Here is a 24278-nt window from a genome sequence, read left to right as displayed (position 1 = left end):
ATGCTGACTGAATGAAAAGTAAAAGAAGATAATATAAAAGGATAGGTAACAAAAAAGGGTGCATGCGTCGGAAGGCGAGATCGATGTCAGGTCGTGGTCTGGTAAAGTAAAGTGCCTAAGCCCTAAGTATTGATTCAGTAGAAATTGTTGTATTTCGACTTGCATGCGGACATGCGCGATGACTGTCGGATAGCCGGCGAGATACTGTTCAAAAATCAGGTCCGGCATATTTGATAAAGCGATGATCACGGAAAAAGTTCCTTATTATCTGAAATTGTTTACGTTATACCGCGTCTGAGCTATGCGAGTAGATACTGACCGCGGTATTTCCTCGAAATGGTCCAAGAATCTCATTGCATTGTACTCCCGATCTGACAGTAGGCCTACATCGTTTTTCTTAGCAGCTTTCTCACTTGGTTCGTCGGAGCAGCGGTACCTGACGTAGTAATCCCGGTATTTATCGTATAGAAATCTCCATCTGTTGCGAACCGCATCCTCTACAATTCAGTCGATCAATTTTCGCATATAACCACCACATGCAGCATACTACAGCATAGTAAAACTATAATAATTATACCTGTCGCAGATAGGGCCGCTGATATTTCTCGCCAAGTTGAAGAAAGTTTGGGTTTGTTGTTGTAATCGTCCAAAGATGAATCCCAGACATAAGGCCTCAATTTCACCTCTCGCACCAACCTCTCATCAAAATTATCACTACCGATATCACTATTCTTACCCATCATCAACTGTAATATCGGTTGAACAAAATTTAAAAAAGCATTTAGTACAATAATAACCTCAACAAAAGCTGCAATTCTGTCTTTCCAGTAACTTTTCGTCAAGTTACTGGCAGGGTTGCTGCTTTTTGCGTAGCAACTGCAATACATTCATGGACAATCTGTTCGGTATATAGACAATCGAACGCTTCATGTCGCCTTTTGACACTGAATTGGATGAACCGATAACGAAGCTGCTTAACTGCTACTACAGAAATTTTACATTCCATACTGAAAAACTGAATCCATGCGTGCCGAGCGAGATAGTGTAATGGTTATGCGTCCGGCTTCTCGAGCGGTAGGTCGTGGGTTCGATCCCCGGCCGGGTCATACCAAAGACTCGAAAAATGGTAACCGCAGCTATCCTGCTAGGCGCTCATCAATCACGGATAGCATGGAGGAGAAAAAAAAACGGGGGCGCAGACTAGATGACCTCATGGGGCCGTATCGCAACTCCGTCGCCAAAGCATCTCGATGGTGCAGGCGAGAAAGAATATCATATCTCTCTCTCTCTCTCTCTCGACTGCAGCCTCCATTGGCATTGCTGGGATTTGCGCCTTTTCAATTCCATTGCATACGCATTCCGGAGTTGGTTGTTTTGTCATATCCAATGTACATTCAACATTATTTGGTCATATCAACATGATTCATTACAAGTATGACAATTCCAGTAATTGACATTGGTGGACATTTGTGAAATTCGGCGATGTCATTGTATGCAAATTGTTTGAGAGTTTTTTCGGATCACAAGATCGTAATGAATCTCAATTTTCCATGTTTGCGGGTCTTGCGTCGTATCAAATTAGCCTTCCTTCCTCTCTCCACCAATGGAAATTTTGGTAAATATATCTTCAGTGAATCCGGCTGCCACTATAGCACTATCTGTATTCTGTGCCGGACCGTTTCAGATTGATTGGGTTGGGCTGGGTCGCGTGTCAACATTTACTACAACGATGGGGTAGTGAAATATTGCGTTGGCTGTTTGTTTGTTCGATATTCGTGGTGTTTCGACTACATTGGTCATTTTACACCAGACCGATAGTCGATACTCCTTATTTTTTAGTCGAAATACCGACTTGTAGCACGGTTACTTCTGGGCTTTTTACAAGACACCACTTACGCGGCTCGCTTGGCGAGGAGGAGCCTAGATAATTCTGGAGTCGACCTCAGTCGGACTCAAACCCGCAACTTATAGGCCTACACTGGTGTTGCAGCTGTGGATCATACCGCTACGCCATCTCGCCACATTGCGTTGGCTGTGATAATGATGATCATTCCGTACCTTCAATTGTGTGCCAGCAGGTTCTGCCAGCGAACTCAACCCTAGTTATTCACTTATTATGATTTTACATCGATGTTTATATAGCTCAGTGGATTGAAACACACCACTAGACTTGACGAAGAACAAACGACGATGACAAGAAAGAAAACAGACTTCGCTGCGGGGGAAATCAGTCCATAACTCTGTTGCACTTCGGATCGAAGATGTTATCGAAAAGTTTTGTTGCACTTGCATTTTCCTCGATGAAGTGATCGAATTTTCCTTCTGATAAAGGAGAGAGAGAGAGAGAAAGAGAGAGAATCTTTATTCGTATACATTACATATCAACATAACACTGCAAGAATGTAACAGTGAAATGCGACATGCAAGGTAGACGGGAGGCTTGATATGACATAGTCTTCAGAGCCGAGTAATATTAGAAAATGTATTCATGCTAATCAGGGCTGTGGAGTCGGAGTCGGAGTCGGTGGAGTCGGAGTCGGAGTCGGGGTAATTTTCGCTTGATGGAGTCGGAGTCGGAGTCGGAGTCGTGAAAACTATAATAGCTGGAGTCGGAGTCGGAGTCGGAGTCGGTGGGAAAATACTGACTGGAGTCGGAGTCGGAGTTTGTGAGATTCACCCTGACTTCGACTCCGACTCCGACTCCAACTTCTCTATCATGAAAATATTTGCTTTCAAAGAATTTTCAATATAATTTTTATGCACCAACAATCACTTTTAATAATAACCATACAGATCAGGTGCGGCCAGCCCGTGGCACGCAGGCCAAATTTGGCACAGGAGAAGGTAATTCTCGAAATTATTTATGACATCAGGTACAATTGCAAGGCCAACCAAAATTTGATTAGCATGACCGCGAAATTTGATGATGACTAAAACAACAGTTCTGACGCATTGACGTATCCAGGGGCCAGACACATTTATCCCAGATCTTCGTATATGACGATAAAGTAGAATATTTCATAGCAGATTTATTTGACTTGAAATTTTTCTCGGTACTTCGCATGATTCATTGTCACTAGATTTCTTGCATTCAGAATTTGAGCCCCCTTCTGAAAATTATAAATACATATTATTCACAGAATTGAGTCTAACTATATTCGCAATTAGGAGAGAACGTGTCGTCCAACATGCGGCTTCGCTTGTGCACTCGCAGCGAGATCGTCGACAAAACATTTGCACAAAATGATAGAGGCATGTTCACTGATATACCGTCGATTTTGCTATGTCGAAACGTCGAATAATCCTGTCCTTGCCAAATGAGCCCAGTAGTATACAGATGCGGCCCCCAATGTATGTTAGCGACATATTTATTGATATAGCCTATAGTCGTTATCTTGCAAAAAAAATTTCGCGCCGCGCGCGACCAGGGCTTGATTGCGCACTGCACAGTTGCATGACATATTGTTATCAATTTTAGAGCGTATTAATATAAGTCTTGTTTGCAATGTTACCTAATTCGGTTCGCTCCTGTCGACGACTAAAAAAAGGTTATCAAACATTCCAGTTGTCCGCGCAATGGTTCGTAAATTTCAGGTGTCCCTTTCGCCGAAAATGTTGCCCACCCCTGATATAGATAAAATTCGACATTACTTGCAAATTACAACTCAGTTGCAGAGGGGAAGAAAATCGCAAGATGCGTTTTCGCGATGCAGTCAAAATTGATGCAATTTTTGGAATTATACCATGATACTGTGACAGAGAGCAAATGCATCGGCTGGTTTTGTAAAATTGTAAAAATGATGTAAATATGACCAAACGATGCTTCCCACTTGACAAAATTAAAAATATAAGTAGTGTAACTTAGCTGTTTGGGTCGAACAAATGATTAAGAAAGACTGCAAGTCCCAATCCTTGAATACTTGATTAAGTACATGTAGACTAGACATAGGCTATGGTCTTTGACTACTTTATTAAATTCCATTTATGACCAATGTGTATTAGTAGTAAGAGTGTGTGTGCTTGTAATCAGGATAGTGTGCAATGACAAAATTAGTAAGTTCAATCTCTTTATTAGTTTCTGACTCATACACAAGAGCTACACTTGGATTTTTTATCTACATTTTTCTTATACAGGATTGGATATCTGCCATATTTGAATGATTCATACATTTCAGGATATTAGAGAGTCCATGTTATAAAAACTTGAAAAAGGAAGGATATTTAGCAAATCTTTCTTTCATGTTAATTGCATAGTGGATAATTCGAGCTGTGCCACAATGAAACAATTTAGCATGTCACCGTTAATCCTATGTTTGCATATGTTTAATGGTTGTATGATAGTCATTCAACCGACAATGTGGCATATAATTTTCGAAGTAAATTGGTAATAATGCTGGAGTCGGAGTCGGGAGTCGGAGTCGGAGTCGGTACGTTTAAAGATCCAGGAGTCGGAGTCGGAGTCGGTACGTTTAAAGAATCAGGAGTCGGAGTCGGAGTCGGAGTCGGTATATTGAAAATGTGTGGAGTCGGAGTCGGTGGTAAAATTTACCGACTCCACAGCCCTGATGCTAATATACCAACGATGATGATCCCCCTTCGTATCAGAGAAATTCATGCCATGCCATACGTGGGCGAGAGAGTGCTGTTTATGCAATGCGTGCAAATTTAGACATGACACGAAGACCAACAGATTGCGGATCTCCGTTTTGCAAGGATACAATTTTGCCGGATTTTAGCGTGTGAATTGAATGGATTCTGAATATTGCCGCTTGCTGCTTTTGACTAACATTTTTATTGAAAATCTCACATCATAACATCAACCGCAGCAAAGACAGAATGGAATAATCCAGCAAAACTAAAGGGAAACCCTCAAACCCAGTGCTCAGGTATACAAGCTTCATGGTAGTTATCGCTTCTTCGATTTTAGAGGTCAAGTTTATTGTTAACCTGGTCACTTTCGGCGTAAAAAAGACATTTGCATATTTTCTGCCTCCTATTTGAGAAATTTGTACATTGCAGAGCTCGGCAGGATGCCAGTGAATTACAATGAAGCTTGGTTCGCCAAATCAGACTGTGGGTCGAAGTGTAGAAGCGTAAATTGTGTTAAGGAACTGAACGCAGTGATAACAAAGGCAAACATTCTCCAGTGTAGAGGTAAGTGCACTATATTGCATATTAAAGATATGTGTCATATGGTAAATGGCAAACACAAGATCCATATGGACGTTACTTTCCTTCGCTCCCATTGAGACGATTTGCCTCCTGGTGCGAAAAATTCTGAAACTAGCCTGCTTAGTTGAGTAAAATTACCATAATTAACAAACTTCATGAGATTAAGCATGATGGTATGGCATATTTGACATAATAGCTCTGGAGTGTGTGGCATGGCATTGTCAAAGTCGACCCTAATGATTAGGCTACATAGTTAGTAATGTCTGTACCGTATTAAGTATTGGGTACACAGCATATGCAGGGCTGTAACCAAGTCACAAGGTTCCGAGTCACAAGTCAATCTCACTTTTATAGTTTCGACTCGAGTCAAGTCGAGTCATTTTCATTTCGCCACAGAGTCTAGTCCGAGTCCAAGTCAGTGAGTAGAGTAGAGGGTCGAGTCTGAGTCACTGGGTCCAATTCGGTTCAACCCACTTTTTTCAATTCGGGTCGAGTGATGTAGAATGGCTCACATTCATAATAACGTGATTCTCTTTTGTCCTAACAGTTTGTTGGCCCTATTTTCCAAATATCAGGACTCATAGCTACGTAATACCAATAATGTGGTGACTTCACTACAGGGTTGTAATGACTCGAGTCATGACTCGACTTGAGTCCGACTCGAGTCACGTTTTTCAGATGACTCGACTTGACTCGAGTCATTTTCTCAAAATGCGGAAATGACTCGACTCGACTCGAGTCAATTTGTATATTGACTCGACTTGGACTTGAGTCATTGTGCATGACTCGAACCAAGTCATATGACTCGAGACTCAGACGGCCAAGACTGACGATTCATTGTAATTTCGAGGAATAGTACAGTAATCACACTATTGGGATTTCGTCTATTGGTACTGGTACTGGTACCGCCCACGATGGAGGCGCTTAATAAGGGCCCAAAACTCATTATCTTGATGTTCATTTGTTTCCTGTTTTCTTTTGCCCTTTTATTTAATTGAAAGCCGATTTATATATATATATATATATATACTTGAAAACACGTCCAGAAACTGCTAAAAATGACGAAAATTAGTATATTAAAAATGCGAACCATTCGATATCACCAAACAGAGTTATAAAAAGTGGATTTAACAAGACTTTAACTGTAAACTGGGAAGTCAACATAATGACTTGGACTCGACTCGAGTCATAATACCATGACTCGGACTCGCACCTCTGCTCGGTGACTTGGACTCGGACTTGACTCGGTGGTGAATTGAAAATGACTCGACTTGACTCGAGTCAAAACTATAAAACTGAGATTGACTTGTGACTCGGAGCCGTGCGACTTGGTTACAACCCTGCTTCACTATTCTTCTAAGTCACAATGAAATGTCTGTCTTGGCCGTCCTAGTCTCGAGTCATGCACAATGACTCGAATACGCGCCAAAAAACCCTGACTCAAGTCTTTAAAACCCTGAGTTTGCGTAACACCATCCTACTTTGTACAGTACTAAGCACTCTCTGGTTGTTTCCACTTGTCGAGAAGGCCTACCTGTCAATACGACTTTATCAAGGCTATTACAAAACCAATTGATTGTTATAAGTTAAAATTTTACGGTAACCTACAGCGGTCTTGTGTTGCTGCATTGCCTACAGACTTTAAAGGATTGGGAAACGAAAAACTTATTGCTTGACAAGATATTAGAAATAACAAGTAGTAGTGTATCGATGTATTGATGATATAAATATTTGGGCAGCAGTACCAACTACAAACAGGCCCATGTCATGGAACTGAATATTCAGTTATAACACAGTCACAGTGTCATCTGCGTAGCCTATATTGTGTGGATAGGCTATGAATATTTCGTATAATAGCTTAATATGTTCTTGTGTAAAAGTTTCATGCATGAGGATTAGCCTACTGAACAAATAACTGTTAAAACAACACTTCAGAGGGGCTGTAACTTTTAAAATTGAGCTCTGGCGCTCTCTTTTATCATTAACTAACTCGTGGTACAGAACTCATTAATAGCCTACTAAAGCTCCGTCTCGAACTCCAACCCCAAGACATCAAATACTGGGGTTCAAGGACAGCTACTGTACTATGCAGGCTACTATGCTGCTGTTAAATTCTGTGAATTCAGCCAATAGACCTAGTAGTAATAGCATCTTTTGTAATACATATTTTAAAATCGACTCCAAATCCCTGCTTACATCCATTAGTCATTTCTATCAGTAGTGGGCCTATAGGGCCTATTAGTATCAGCACTTAAGAACATTCACAGTTGGGTCATTCCCTGCCAAATCAACCAAATTTTTTCCAAAAGATAACCCTATGGTCATGGATTTTATTCAAATCGCACACAAAGGGAGACAGTGATCTCCTGATCAGAAAAAAATTGATTTTATCGAAATCGGATAAGTCGTTGAGATTTTATCGCAGTGAGAAAAATACCACTTTTTGCGTTCATTGAACCATGTCGAAATGGCATTTCTGAACAACTTATTTTGCATGGATCTTTATACATGATGGACTTGAGTTTTCGTGGGTGAATCAACGTTTTTGAGACCGCTGCTACGTGAACTTTGAATGTGAACAATAATATGCTGGATATTTCGAAAGTTTATAGGTCAAATGAGCAGAGACGGTTGGGCCCCCAAAGAAATCAGTCATGCATGACGGAATTTTCTGGGCCGAATTGTGAAAAAAGGTATACTTCAAATTTATTGAGTAAGGTATCAAATGAAAGCTAAGAACAAATACAATGCAGTAATAGGAATCCCAATAGTGATTTCAAGGATCTAAGCAGTGTTATAGCAAGAAAACTAAGGTCATGATATTTCCCCCGTGTCTGAAGGTATTTTGGGGGGTATAATTTATACAGCTGCTTGGTTTTTGGTTACGTGATTAAGTATATTAATTAGCTAGCACTGTCCATTTCCTTCCATGGTGCAAGTGATATCAAACATTTAATCAAGCTATTATTCAGTCAAAGATATATGGAAGTGCCTAGTTCTATATTATACATAACATTTCACTCTAACATGTCCGAGTAACCAATACATAGACAGTCATAGACAGAACCCCTGAGTGTGCCTTTTGGGGTATTGTTGTTTCGTAACACAAGATTTTAATTCATGAAGTTGAGTGTGGTGCATTTTCGGAATGCAAAATTTTGAATCATTGAAAATATCATAGGATTGCTTTTCAAAGCACAATCAGTTGCAAATATTGCTTTGTAATTCGTGTCATAATTCGTATCCAACCGTTCTTTCTTTGAGCATCTCGTCTATCCTTAGATTAAATTACCAGCTACTGGTTAATATCAGAAAAAGAATTATATTAGGCCTACTTTGTTGCGCTTTTATGTTACTTTTCTTCGCACGTCACTTGTTGCTGTAATGTCACAAAACGAACTGAACGTAGGGTGAGATTGGTTAGTCATGTGCTCCCAAATTCCATCTGCATCTTGTCACAATTTGGTGAAATATATTTATATTCTAGCTCACGAGGTAGCGTCTCATTTGGCAAACTAATATCAATACAATCAATCTTCTAGGTCATTGTATTTGGATTTGACACCAAATTTTGTAATGATACGTCATTTTGGATAAAATATGGTTTGGGCAGGGTGGTGATACGATATTGGCCATTCTCTTTGAACAGTTCGTCATTCTTGTACATTATCTTTAAAACCGCAATTCTCGACTATTTGTCTCCATTAGTTTAAAAATCATCTGTAAGTAGTTAATTTGGTCATTTTAATCCTTACTGATAGAAAACAATCAAACTTAAATGGTCCAACAAATATGGTAATCACACTGAGTGTTCAAGTCAGGATATATTATAAACTTGTCAGCATACATGATAGGCTATATTACATTGATGCGATGCAGAGATGGCACAGCCTGATTTGTGATTGATGTATCTATCTGGTTCATGATGAGGGTGGAGAATGTGAATTCTTGCAAGACGATATACTTGTGATCAACCCGCAAATTTTACTACTGTGTTTGAATACGAAAAATGGAAATTAGACGTTCTGGACTTGGAAAATGTCTCTACAATTGATAATTATCAATTATAATTCATAAACTTTGTGGGTGACTATGAACATGAACATGTACTTCGTGTTTCAAGTTTTGTTTTGCTTGAATGACTGATGAGGCACTGTCTCTTTTGACCGCATGCCCCTACCAATGCCAGTCACAAATCTCAATTTTGCAAACAATTTCAGTTATGCACTTGGATGGGTGACGCATACATGTGACATTGAGCTTTCAAGATGAATCTTTGCCACTTAAAAAGAATAATTCCTATGGAACCAGATCATATGTGCATAGTGCAGTTATCAAAATTATATTTTTCAACCATGCACAGCTGCTATACCGCCCGACTATTTGAACATTAATAATCTATGCACCACTCACCAAAATATGAAATATAAAAAGCTGGAATATAAAGTAAGCCCTGGCCCAAGCTATTACATATGCTTAATGAAGTAATAATCTATAATATATCAAGGTGTAATAAAAAAATATATAACCCAAAATACCTTTAGACACATGGGAGATATATGAATATAGTTTTCTTGTTATAACGCAGCTCAGATCCTTGAAATCACTATTGGCATTGCTTTTATTGGACAGTGCTCGTTCTTAGCTTTCATATGATACCTTACTCAATAAATTTGAAGCATAACTTTTTTCACAATTCAACCTGAAAAATGTCATCACGCATGACTGATTTTACTCCAGCATTACCTTTAGCCCCCATTTCAACCCCAAACGGCTAGGTTATTATCATAATAAAAATATTCAAAATTAGTGTTAGGCTATGTACTTTCTGAAAATGTACTCCATTTAAAGCCACAGAGAAAGACTAATTTACAGTAAAATTCTAAAGTTCCTGATCTAAAAAATGATACCTCTTAACGGTTGACTGAGCACGAAAAGTGCACTTTTTCAAATCCCCATAAATCCAAAACCGCTGAATGTATTTCTGCGAAATAACTTTTGTTCAGTTTGAAATTGATCTATGTTGCTTAGGAATTGCATTTGATGTCTATTTTGAAACACGTGGTTATCTGCCTCAGTTGATTTGGGCTGGAATTACCCAGTTTCAAGTGTTTGACCAATTTTCCAGAATATGTATGGAGTCGGTGCCCCAGTTCGTGCTTAAGACACGATAGCTATGGCAGATATCCATTACACATGGCTTCTTCTTGCGGTAAAATTGAAATACTGGATTGGCTTATCTCAACCTTTCAATGCGAATTGAATGTGCAAGATGAAGAATCCGGATGGACTGCTCTGCACAGAGCTGTGTACTACGGGAGGCTGGCGTGCGCCATTCTCCTTATAGAGGTGAGTAAGTGTTCAATGATAATTAACTACATGTTTCGATGAGAATTACTTCAGATGCACTGAGAGTATGCCATTCTTCACCATTTGAATTATATTCATGAGCAAACTTATTTCGTGCGAATCAATTAGGTTATTAATTTCATCTATTATTGTCTAGTAGGCTACTTCTACTACAAATATGGAGGGAATATTAGAATTGGCACATAGCGAATAGCGTACTTTTGATCTGACAGTCAAATCCACTGTTGTGCTGTCCGGTGTCCACTGTCCATGGATAGGTAGCAATTATATATAGGCTACCATGTTTAGGGCAATCTTGAAATATGTGAAATTGACATAAGATATCAATGCAAGAAGCAGAGTTCCTTTTCAATTACAACTTTCCTTTAATCAAGCTCTGTAGCGTCAGTTACAATGATGTAAATGGGTTATTGACTTCGCATTATTGTATTCTCAGTATGGAGCCAACATGTGGATCAGAGATAAGGACGGACTTACAGCTATGGATATCTCCATGATGGATTGCACACCGTGGGTCAAATCTTTGGAATTTTCCAGGCAAACTTATGAGGTGCGGTGATGTTTATATTTAGAGTTAGGCTTTTAGTTAGGAGATGCATCTGTTTTATTACTTGTGTATTGTCTCGTGTGCATTAGATTGTTCAAAAATAACTTATCTTTGAAATTTTACTCGCTACTTTTAGAAGAAAATATCAACTAGTTTAGCCTGAAAAAACATTTTTGAGTTCAAAACTGGCAAAATTTTACCTGAAAAAACTTTATATAACGTAATCTGGACATATTAAGAATCCTAGTACCCGGTAGTCACATTGCGCATCAAATAAAATATGTTGTATGGTATAACGAATGATACTATCGACTGCATTCTCGGGTAGAAATGCTAAGTAGCTTGTCAAGAACGGAGAAAGAATGTTCAACAGCAGCAGCTGTTGGCTGACAATACTGAAGTTTTGCGTACATTTACCTGGTGGCACACGGTGTTGCTTCATTCGGACACTGGTGTCCACATCACAATTTATCATCATGCGCTTCTTGATATAAGAACCATGCAATGCCCCGCAGTCTTGCTTCAGTTGTGATATTGCGTTACGTTGAGCCTAACACCATGCCAACCTATTTGTTTCATTCGAATGTTTACGATTCACAATGAGCAGACAATGAAACATCTACAGCGGTAGGCCTATAAAGTAGGCTACAAGCTGTATAATGTCAAATGATAAGTTCACTTACAGTGAAAAATCTAGCCTATGATACAAAAGGAAATGCAGGCTGCGAAGAAGTTTTAACTCTGTAAAAAATTTTGACATTTTTAGACCCGCTACAATTTTAACCAAGTTTTCACCTTTTTTGACATGTCAAAAATAAATTGGCCTAGTTATAACGGTATAAATGATGTGGAAAGTTCTAATATGTAGGCTACTTCTACGTGACCTAAAGAATATAATGCTTGTTCCACATCACATTAAAGATTATTTGATGTTTTTTTTTACTGTACCGGTACCTATTTCATCACACTTTCTGACAATTCAGTAGGATTGCCAGTGAAGCATAGCCACACTTTACAGATTTGGTATTCCATTGTTTCCTGTGTTATGACTAATCGAGGTTTATAGCCTTCCACAGTGAAAATAGCATCGAAACTATACTTCTCGTAGATAAATCAACTCTCAGTAGCAAGGAGCGTACTATAATTTCAGTACACGAAACAATCATATCCCTCACTACTCTACTGGAATCATTGTGCCTAATCCTATCCATGCGGCATTGTCAAACGTTGCAGATGCCGTGCGTGCTGAGCGTAGCCGATCCGTCGGAAGTGTACACGTGGGGAGTTAACGATAATTTCATTCTCGGCCACGGTAACCCAAGGGGTGGCAAACTACCAGAAGCTGTCGAGTATTTCACAAGGAAGAAAATTAACATCAAACAGGTCGGCTCGTCGGCTGTTGCGTTGTTCGATATATTTGTGCGATATTTATGATGCTGCCGGGGTTGCCATGACTCGAGTCACGTTTTTTTGATGACTCGAGTCGTTTTCTCAAAATAAGGAAATGACTCGAATCGAGTCAATCTATGTATTGACTCAACTTGGACTCGAGTCATTGCGCGTGACTCGAACCAAGTCATATGACTCAAGACTCATTCGGCCATGGTAATTTCGAAGAATAGTCAAGTAGCCACACTATCGGGATTTTGTCTATTGGTACTGGTACCAGTACTTGAAAATGCGTCCAGAGACTGATAAAAGTGAGGAAATTTAGAACATTATAAATACGAACCAGTCGATATCACCAAACTAAGTCATAAAAAGTGGGTTTATCAAGGCTGTATCTGGAAACTGAGCAGTCCACACAATGACTTGGACTCGTACTCGAGTCACAATACCATGACTCGGACTCTACCTTCTGCTCGCTGACTTGGACTCGGACTTGACTCGATGGTGAATTGAAAATGACTCGACTTGACCCGAGTCAAAACTACAAAAGTGAGATTGACTTGTGACTTTGTTACAACCCTGAAAGTTACAATGAAATGTCTGTCATGGCCGTCCAAGCCACGAGTCCTTTTACGCATTTGAAAAAATGACTCAAGTCATTGCAACCCTGCTAACCACCTCTGGAATTTACTGAACTTGAACATTATTTATTTATCATGTGAAGTCTGTACTCTGTACAATTCTAATAAAGTAGGCTACTTTCGGGCTTGTGGCAGGCATACCATTTGTCGTACCAAATAATCTCAATTGCCCTCACGATTGTCCAGTGCCACTCAGCGCAATACAAGTCCCTGTCAACTAGGTTTTCGAAATGAAAGAGATCGATTTCTGAATATGTAAAGTAAGGATGGTGAGCTGTGAGGTCATGTTTTGCAACCTAATCTGTTCTCCTAACAGCACCATACTCTTTTAAATTTAGAAATTGATATATAACCTAGTCTCAAGTCAAGTTGGATGGCGACCCCTTCCCCTGTAAGCACAACTCGATTGATACTACAATTTCAAGCAGATATTGGTATCGCCAAAGTATAACGATGTGAAATCAAAACTTAATTTCAACTAGAAATTCTAATTTCAATGCAAGACCCATTTACTTGGAACAACTGTAGAAGTGAGGACTGCTAAAGCACTGCTCAAGTTAACTAGTGTACTTCATTAGCTTCCTGTTTTTCATTTTGTATTAACTATGATGAATTAAGGGCATCAAGCTTCAATAATAGTGCTATCTGTCCTGCATCATATTGTGTTTGTTTTGTGTTTGTTGAATTTGCTAGAATTCCAAAATTCAGTGCTTCTATCTTCGATCATTCTGACAATTTTTAAAACTAATCCACGTCTACTAATCGCCCTAGGTGGAAATGGCAAAGTTCCATACAGTCTTCCTTGCCGTGGACGGGACAGTGTATACTTGCGGGCACGGTGAGGGTGGCCGACTGGGAAACGGTCAACAAGCCGTCTGCCTCGAGCCGACAGTAGTGTCGTTGGGCCAAACGGTGAAGATAACATCTGTGTCTGCAGCTGTCAACCATACTCTGTTTGTAACTGATACTGGGCAGGTATGACATCTCGGATTTTTCCGGTAGGCCTATAATAGCAGAAGTGGTGAGAAGTAGACAGCGTTGTTCAAATCTACCCCAAGCTGAAATAGTAAATAAAGGTGTGAAAAGTACTCAAGACAGACGGACAGACATTTATTGTTTTGTCCAACTTTTATTTTGACTGGTGACGGTGATGTATTGGTGTATTAATCGAGTCAAGTCGAGTCACCAAAAAATCAAGTCGAGTCATTACAACTTGCTCTCCACTTTATAAAACTACAAAAATTCAAAGCGCAAAATGTATAAAATTCAAAGTGTAAGAAAATGAGTAGTTTTTCCTACAAAATAGGTACATGAACTGTAGAAGTGGGGATAGGCCTTCTTCAAAAGCGTAAACCTTTGTGTAAATAGTACTAGTAGGCAAATCTACATTGAGTAGGCCTACTCTGACTACTGACATCCTTTAATCTGGAGCACTGGGAAGTGTTGGTTAAGGTGACTAGCAACTCAACAGCGTTATCTCGGAAAGGGCGACCCCCATTACCAGAGCTGTAATGACTCGAGTCATGACTCGACTCGAGTCCAACTCGAGTCACGTTTTTCAGATGACTCTACTTGACCCGAGTCATTTTCTCAAAATACGGCAATGACTCGACTCGAGTCAATTTGTGTATTGACTCGACTTGGACTCAAGTCATTGCGCATGACTCGAACCAAGTCATATGACTCGAGAATCAAAAGGCCAAGACCGACGTTTCATTGTAATTTCGAGGAATAGTTAAGTAATCACACTATTGGGGTTTCGTTTATTGGTACTGGTACTTGAAAATGCATCGAGAAACTGCTAAAAATGACGAAAATTAGTATATTATAAATGCGAACCATTCGATATCACCAAACAGAGTTACATAAGGTGGATTTTACAAGCCTTTAACTGAAAACTGGGCAGTCAACACAATGACTTGGACTCGACTCGAGTCATAATACCATGACTCGGACTCGACCCTTTGCTCGGTGACTTGGACTCGGACTTGACTCGGTGGTGAATTGAAAATGACTCGACTTGACTCGAGTCAAAGCTACCAAACTGAGATTGACTTGTGACTCGGAGCCTGGTGACTTAGTTACAACCCTGCCCATTACCATGAAATTCTCATAGCAGCCAGGTGTCACTATGCTGTAAACAAAATATGACGAATTGTAGTTCCAGCTCACAGAATTCGGATTTGACAAGAGAAATAGTGCTCCGAAACGCGAATCACCGCACCTCAAAATTGCGATGCCTTTTTCTGGTCTAATGTCTGTTTTAGGAAGCAATAGGACAGTCCTACATCTTGCTAAAATTTTGCTGGATTTTGTGCAACTCATCTTGAAGAAATTTCGTTTTGAAATTTTAAATTTTTTCTTTCGATATTGTGCTGTGAACTTCTGTAACTCAGATCATGCTATACCTTGGCCAAACAGAAGTCAGCAAAATATAGATCTGGATGTTGGCCTTGAAAAATACGACAAAAATTTCGTACAAATTTTTGGTTTTTGATGAAGCGATATAACGAAATATTACAGTGGAAAAGAACGCTAATATTGAACATATTCGCAGTAAAAGAAAGTACCAATTCTTAGCGTAGTAAAATTGAAATTTAGTTATTAGTTATTTTTTAAAGGGAGATAAGGCCATGATGTAAAAACAAAGGACCCATGTTAATATTTCTGACCAAAAATACAATTTGGAAATCTTGATACTTTTTCAAATTTCGCAGAATTGCTAGTCCCCTGTACAAGAGGAATTAAACAAAAAAACATAACCACTTCACCTACTTGACTACATTGCGCATAGTAATAAGTACGTTGCTAATGACGACATGTGTATAACAGTGTGGACGCAATAACCATCATCACTGTAAAAGTGGAGCTGTCGAAAATACCACCCAATATACCTATTACACTGTGTGATTGAGTCGGTAAATTTTCTCTCGCAAATTTCTGGAAATTGATCTATTCATTCCGAGCATTCAGGGCAGATTCAGACTGAATTTTATCAACCAATGCTAATGTGGAAAGCCGAAAATATCATGTCCATAGCTTGATTTCATATTTTGAGATATGACTGGCTTTATATTTTCAGGTGTACGGTTGTGGATTAAACAAATACCATGTTCTCGGTGGCGCTAGTAGCAACGATCGGGAATTATCGCCAGTACGTATACAAGGTCCGTTGCGATCCGCGAAAGTGGTTGGATGTGCCAGCGGAAGGCTTCATTCTGTCGTGTGGACTGATAATCACGCCGTGTTTACATTCGGAACAAATGCCGGGCAGTTAGGTATGTCATTTTATTCTTAGTTCGATAAATACTATTTCAACTTACAGGCTAGTGTCAACGTTTGTCCAGTGAAGTTGTTGCAACAGTGTATGCCTGTGATTTTAATAAGTACGATGTGATGTTTTTCACATTGCGTGTACCGATTAGCTGATTTGCTTGCCGTCTGTGGATTTTACTTTCAAATGACTTTCCAACTGCGAGTTTTTGGATAGCTCATAAACTCGACCTAGTGATGATAACCAATAAATTGTAGAGCTTTAGGTAAACAAAATACTCCGTGGGAACATTGTTTGCAGTTCAATCTTGTATGTCACTTGATATTCGTTCCCCGAGACAATTGTGTTGTTAATGAATTATGTTACCTTCGTCAAGTAATCCTTGTTAGTACCTACCCTAACAATCACCGGGATAAACAACCAATGTCGAAATTTATTCCCTAACCTTATTAACCAAGTTTTATTGGGAATCGGGATAACTTGATCTCCTAATGGTTTTTCTATGTGAAAAGTCAATAAGATCAATTGAAATGTAATGCCTGAAAGACACCTGTTTCATTGAGTTGACGAGAAACATATGTATCTTATCTGCACTTATTTGTGGCGAAGTCGTTATGTAATAGATCTCATACTGAGGGTACCATGAGGATTTCGTAGCAGAAAGTGATCTGTGATCACCCACAGGTTTGTTTAGATGTGTTAAGCTTTCAAAAATTCATGTAGCCAGAGAGAGATTTTGGCAAGAGCGCTAAAATCATGAACACATCTGGGCCCTGTACACCCACAGCTTTTCAATTTTCCTGTGATACTGAGTACTATTTGAAATATCAGCTTCCATCATTGATTGTCCGGACAGGAGCTCTAGGAATTACTCCACATGTCACCCTTATGTTCTTGACCAGACATATCTTCCATGACTGTATCATGATCTCTTCAGTGGAGATTTTTAAGTGTCAAATCTCTCTGATACAGCTACCAAGTCAGAATGTTAATGAAAATATTTATTTACAGGTCATTCGAAAGCTGACCTTTATATTAAAAAGCCACGCCAAGTTTCCGGCGTTTATAGCGAAGAAGATAAAATTGCATCGGTGCACGCTTGCGATTCCGCGACTGTGGTAGCTACCAGTCAGGTTTGTACTTTTTATTAATGAAATTTCATTCCATGGACAACGTTGTCGTAGCCCCTAACCTAGCTAACCAGGTTATGCTCTGCCTCAAACATGGAACTTAGTACTTAACTGATTGTTTATTTCAGTTCTGATCGCGATAGTGGTTTTCTTGAAAATAGATTAGTTAACCACAGGCCCTTTTAGAACCATTTATTATTTCTGTAACTATTTGTGCCTTTGAAAAGGCTGAATACATGTCATATGCACTGTCCAGGGAACCGTCTATCTTCTACAAAATTACGTTTGTCGCAAGATCATTTCAAAACAACTCGACATCGAAAAGGTGCAAGTCGGTGGTGGAAGGCTGGATACGTCCGCTTTGACGCAGGTATACCGGTTGCTTTCACATCTTTCCAACACTTTGATTGGTCAATTTTCCAGCAAATTAGAGAGATGACCGTAGTGTTTGACAAGTTAATTGAGTACCGCAATTGCTCGCTTATAAGACTTTGTGTGGGAAGTCCATCATTAAGCTCAGTCAAGAAGCTAGATTGCATGGATTGTGGTTTATATGGGTTGTGAATTCCAGTTGGTGCTGCTAATATACAACTCTTGCTTTCTAGCCACCAGATTTTCCTAAGTAGAAAGTATAGTAGATGTTGTATAGCTAGCGTGGAACTGGGTAACTTGTGAAAAAGCATTTGGAATTTCCTCTTCCAACACGTGAAACAAGTCGTTTACAGAAAGAGTCAACTATAATACGGTATGGCTAGAAATAAGCAATTAATTACAACAGTTACAGTAAGGTCTCAAACATTGTGATTGCGTGTTCAGACCTTTCTAATTCCCATCTCCGACAGGAATAGCTTTCCTTTCCACATAAAATGAATGCTAGAAACTTCTCGCGTTTCCGGCTCACGTGAAAGTAAACAGTTATTGAGCTCATAAAGTAAACTGCTGTAGCTTCTCTTTTCGGCTAGCGCGCAGTGTGCATGCAGCGTTGCAGCATGCCACATGTAATTTCTCACGGATATTCTGAACTGACATCTAATGCTTTATCGAATTTGCTGTGTTATCAATCAATTATGAAACACTGGACAACGTGTGTTTTGAGTTGAAATCTACATCAGTAGGTGGATGAAAATTTGACCGCAACCTCATCGCAATGGAATCAAATCAGGCTCGATCACAACTTTCAGGAAACGACGATTTCATGTGTAAACGGATTTCCAAAAGCTATTAGTTACAGTTCATGGAGGTGGCGAGTAGGGCTGGGCAAAGTCGAGTACCTGAGTGAATTGAATCGGAATCGCGTAAAATGCTTCGAGTCGAGTAATCGAGTATTACTCATTATGACGTCATAACAAAATGCAATATGGAAAAGTTCAAATATGTATTGTTTATGCCACCACAAAGAATACAATGCCTGTTATCCATCTCATAAATGATACTTTGGTATTTTTCGACCATACCGATTTCATTCCACTTGGTAACAATGTTGTGGGATAATCATGAATTCTGAAATATGCCAAGTCCAGTAACCATCGTAGCTTTTTACCATATGTTTGTTAGGCCTATGCTACGATACCGCCAATCAAGGTTTCAAGGCTTCAACGGTGGAAGATAGTAGGCCTATCGAAACTATAATTCTCTTTGATAAATTAACTTTCAGTGGCGACAAGCGTATAATTTCAGTACTCGAAAACCATCTTTTACTACTCGACTCGAATCATTAAAATTAATACTCGATTCAGATTCGAGTACTCGAATCATTGTGCCCAGCCCTAGTGGTGAGACAGCATTGAAGTAACCACGACACTCACGCTGTTTTCAACCGAATGATAGCCAGAGTCCCCAAAAAGGATTTTTAACGTTTGAAAACGTGTATGAAAGTCACTAATGCAGTGATAAGTATGAAACCAGAACATGTATCATTTTAGCACAGTATTTATCTGAAGTTATGGAAGGCCGTTTATGATTCACGTCGTTAATAATGGGATATAGTAACCTAGCTCATGCGATTGTGGCTGCTATAGGCGGCCTGTGTGGTGATTGTCCAAGACACTTGGTGATTATTTTAATTACTTTGCTTCGTTTTATTCATTCTGTTTGTACCTCAGTTGCTTTTTTCTGTGCTTGGAAGTGCATTTCTTAGCTACATGTAATTGATTGTAGCCGAATTTTAGTTGATAAAATCTATAAAGGTATCAACCAGGTTTGTCCATACTTTCCTCAAAAGGTCACTACAGCAGTCCTACAAGGTTGCCATTGACATCGGTTGGAAAGTGGAGATGGCCAATAAAAACGCGAAATTACTAAACTCTTGACTAAAAAACATCAACACGCTTTTGCCCAATCGTAATATCCCATCTTGATGGGCTTTTCAGTAAAATTGGTACTTAAAAATGAGGTCATCACAGCCTCATTGCCAAAAAGTAGACTAAACTTGTCAACAAATATGTTCAAAATATGGACACAAGTCGAATGAAAAATGTTAAAAATAAGGACAATGTCGTTTTGTCAGACAGTGCCCTCCAAAATAAAGATTTACCTTGGAATTCAGGACATGATGACAATCTTGCCTATACACATTATACACTGTATCAAGCTGGAATACTAGATAAACTCCATATTCACATTTGACACCTTGCATTGCTAACGTTTCTAAATGCCTGTAAGCTGTAACATTGAATTGTCAGGTCGATCAAAGGCTGCACGCCACGCACAGTCTGATCAAGGACGAAAGTCTGCGTGTGCTGTTGAGGAAGAAGTCTGGCGATGTCTTGTCGTGGAGCAAAGCGCACGGAACGTTGGACCGGTGCAGGTTCAGCGTGAAGCAGGTGGGGTAAATTTCAGATACACAAAATCTTGTGAATGCTGGACATCAATGTCGCATACCATTATCCCGGCACTTGCTCAATGCGGGGTAGGTATCATATTCGAGAGATTGTTTAAGTTGTAAGCATTGGTGCTGCGGTAAAGGAAACATTGTCCCGAATTTCAACTTAATTACAGGTAGTATTAGCCTGCACTCAACCCAACAAGGTAGTGCTTCTTGATCAGTAGGTTGTGTTACCTGATTAGTAACACTGGTATCCATGGCGTCCCTGCTTGGTGCTCATGCATTACCGGGATAGCATGGAGGGGTGGTGCAAGACTTAGAAAGCCTTACAAGGCTATATCTACATCTTCCTTATCCAGCGGTATATGCACATCATGCACTCATGGTATGAATATGCACAGATCTTGTGTATATTGTAAGTTGGTGTATATGCTGTAAAAACAGTGAGGACAAAACATACTACGCTCTTCAAGTACTGGCTTAAAAATGTAGATTTTGTAACAGGGTAGCATACTTTTGGCAGTTTATTGTAGCGTACGTCTTTGAAACTGACTGGAAATGTTTTTTTCACTTTGAAAAGGTGTCATTTTCAAAAAATAACAGTAACCGCGATACCTACCCTGAAAGTTTTCTTAGAGCTAATTTGCCTTAGAGCAGAGGTATGCAATCTGCAATGCTCCAAGTTTTCCCTGCGAAGGAATCTTGGATTGGGGATTTTGAATGTGCGCTGCCCGTGAAATTTGCTTTCAGTTTTTTGTAATTGTCTGGCACGTTTAAGCTAGTCTCAAGACTATGAGAATGGCCCAAATAACATTAAAATCACCAAGATATGCTAACACCTAGTTTAGCTTGAATGTTTTGACAAGATTTATTCGATAACCATATTTCCCTTTTCATATTTGCAATTGCTATAGAATGCTAGTAGTACAGAAGCAGTATTTATATCTTTTATATCCTAAATATTTATCTCATGTATGTCTCATGCCGAAAAGATCGCACACCCCTGGTCTACATCATGTTCAAATCGAATCTGACATGCAGTTATGTACGCTACAGCCTCTTCTGATCAAAGACATTGCGTTGTGCAACCACGGTCACACCGCACTGCTGATCACGAACGGCGGGCAAGCTTTCATGACGAAGTTTGGACATTGGAAGGCCCCGAAACCGCCTAAAAGATATTCCTCTTCGTCCATGTCCAAAGTATGGCGAGAATGAATGAATTTAGTTTGCCAGTGAATTCCGCATGTTGCATTAAGCACTTGATCAATTTTGCAATATATGTAATAGCCTAAAGTGTAATTATTATGAAACTGAGGTACCGATATTGAATTCATAAATTTTAAATGGAATGTTTCATCAAATAGAACCTTTAATTCTGATGTATTGCTTGGTGAATTTGACACTTACATTATAATTATAAAGACCTACACAATTATTTCCAAATTAGAATAGAATTAGAATTACTGCTTTCGCAAAATAAATGCTACAAATATCAAGCTCAGTTCATATAAATTCTGAGTACATCCTCATAAGCATGAGAATATAAAATGCCCTTGCACCAAGCTTGGCTCGTTTTGCGCTGTACAGCTATCCTGCAACCTTTTCAGGGAAGCCAATATTCAGAATACAGTTGAACTTAGAGCTGTCACTAGTTTAATTAACTAATTGTCCAAGTCTGCTTATTATATACGGTATGTAGGCTATTAGGGTTTATACGTTACTGTTGGAATTAGGAATTTAGGGCCCTGGAGTACCAAATTTGCTGGCAACCACAACTAAGTATAGCGATAATAATCTTTCTGTGTCTTTGGTGAAAGAGTTTGCATGTTTCCGGTCCGAAAATCAAGATACAGAAATTATACATAATTTCTAATGGATTTGGGACTCGTTCTTGGGTTCTGCTACCTTGTTCTATAATTGCAAAGGAAATTGATGTAATCAAATTGCCATGTTCTATTTATGAGACAATTTGGCGGATTTGTAAATCCTGAACTGTTCAGTTCACAATCCCTGAATTTGGATCATGCTACATTCTGGCAGATAGATGACTTCTACACGCAAGGACTACAATCAGATCTGGTCTGCATCTTATGTTACTGTAAATTTACTAGTATAAGATCTTTCGCAAGTTGCTAATATCCTAATGGTCTGCAATGAGACGGACTTGTGGCCCTTACTAACATACAGGGAGCTCTGGAATTCCAGTTTGAAGTGAACCTTAGTTGGACCAGTCGTGAAATCTATGCCAGGACCACACACCGAACAGTTGTCAACTACAACTACCGCAATTTGTAGACAAAAACTCCAGCTGAATTGAAAGTTTTTGTAAAAATATTAAATGTATGCCTATTGTAATTTGGGAGAGTTGCTAAGATGTGTGTCGTGATGGTGGTATTTGCTGATCATTTGTTCCATTGCAGGGTTATGATAGCTGCTTGGATATGCTCGATGCAGACGCGGTACAGGAACTCGTATTGGAACAGGTATGTCACATTTTGCATTTGTGCAATCTGTTTTGAACTGTCATATCCATTTCCACTAAGAGTACTGTTATCAATGGAAATTATAGTTTCAATATTTTCCAATGGCGAATCCTTGAAACATTCATTTACAGTTTAGCAACATCTAAAGCCGGGGTCGCCGACTCAACTGAGTCGCAGGCCACTTTTCAAATTTCGTAGAGGCCGAGGGCTGCATCAATTCAATTTTAAGATAAATAGGCCACACAGTTTAACCGCAACGTTTTTAAAACTTTTACGTCAGTACAAGGTTGTGCTCTCTAACATGGGCGACTGGCATAGTTACCACAAACATAATATATAATATAATTAAAGTAGTACAATTGGGGTTAGCTAGACAAGGTAGCTGCTGGAGCACTATCTCATCGTAGAGGTTGATCTCGTGGGGAAGCCCTAATTCTCTCTCTAAGCGTGACAGTGTATCTGGGCCATTGCACTTTACCGCTATGTGTTTATTCATATCAACCAAGACTTCCTCCATGGAATGCGATTACCATCGCCAGCACCGTATCAGTCAGTGGGGCATAGCGATATTGGGCATAGGAGAATAAAGTTTTGAACTCAGACATTTTGACAAGATCTGCCTTCACTACCTTGCAATGTGATATGAGGCTACATTCTACCACATGTGATCAGCAGGGTTGTAATGACTCGAGTCATAAATCGACTTGACTCAGGTCATTTTTTCAAATGCGTAAAATGGCTTGACTCGAGTCAATTTGTTTATTTACTCGACTTGTACTCGAGTCATTGCGCATGACTCGAGCCAATTCATATTACTCGAGACTAGGACGACCAAGCCAGACATTTCATTGCAGCTTCGAAGAATAGTAAAGTGACCATATTATCGGTATTTCATCTATCCGTCCTGATCAGTGGTTCCCAACCTTCTTCGGTGGCAGGGCCAAATTTAGAATTTCAGAGTACGGTTGGGGCCGCACGAATACCAGGGCAATGAAAGGAACCCAAAATAGTCACCAAAATATGAAAATTGGCATTGTTCCGATCATTTGCTTGACGCCATTGGCCATTGTGTTGCCACGCTCCGGTTGGTCAGAACAATCAACCTTTGCTGGCTATTTCTGAGTAGTTTTATTGCCCTGGCGAGATTTCAATTCGTATTCGTGGAATCAGTGCGACACTTGTTTTCGATAAACACCGACATATCAAATTATGCGGACTCTTGGGTCGCGAGCTATAGGACTACCAATTATGCTGCTTTTTGCCGGCTAAGCAGTACGCATCTCGGCGTATTCAATCGTGAGTCACTTGTTGCACATCTATCCGTAAATTAGTTATCAATACCCTGGTTCGTAACAGCACTTCGTCACCCCCCCCCAAAAAAAACGTTGTTTTTGGGGCCCCATAGGGTGATAAACCGAACTTCGAAGCCCTCCAGACCCCTCAGG

At 39.5% G+C, this 24278-nt stretch overlaps 1 protein-coding gene across 3 annotated transcripts in view; it reads left to right on the top strand.

Moving 5' to 3' along the window:
* Positions 1-4643: 4643 nt before the first annotated feature.
* LOC145434898 (inhibitor of Bruton tyrosine kinase-like) overlaps positions 4644-24278 on the top strand; it is a 351018-nt gene continuing 331383 nt past the window's right edge. For 2 of the 3 annotated variants that reach the window (XM_080312128.1, XM_080312127.1), the window contains exons 1-12: positions 4644-4868; positions 5013-5154; positions 10301-10521; positions 10979-11092; positions 12323-12472; positions 13891-14094; positions 16202-16397; positions 17405-17526; positions 17780-17893; positions 20205-20345; positions 21404-21550; positions 22771-22833. In XM_080312128.1, coding sequence (XP_080168254.1) covers positions 5031-5154; positions 10301-10521; positions 10979-11092; positions 12323-12472; positions 13891-14094; positions 16202-16397; positions 17405-17526; positions 17780-17893; positions 20205-20345; positions 21404-21550; positions 22771-22833 — 1596 coding nt within the window. In that variant the 5' untranslated portion in view covers positions 4644-4868; positions 5013-5030. The remainder of the gene's footprint in view (positions 4869-5012; positions 5155-10300; positions 10522-10978; positions 11093-12322; positions 12473-13890; positions 14095-16201; positions 16398-17404; positions 17527-17779; positions 17894-20204; positions 20346-21403; positions 21551-22770; positions 22834-24278) is intronic. The other variant, XM_080312129.1, reaches the window with a different exon arrangement.

This window comes from Botryllus schlosseri, chromosome 3 (genome assembly GCF_051294905.1).
Source record: "Botryllus schlosseri isolate E-star chromosome 3, Bs_hap1, whole genome shotgun sequence".
NCBI lineage: Eukaryota > Metazoa > Chordata > Ascidiacea > Stolidobranchia > Styelidae > Botryllus > Botryllus schlosseri.
This window is presented reverse-complemented; position numbering and strand designations above follow the sequence as displayed.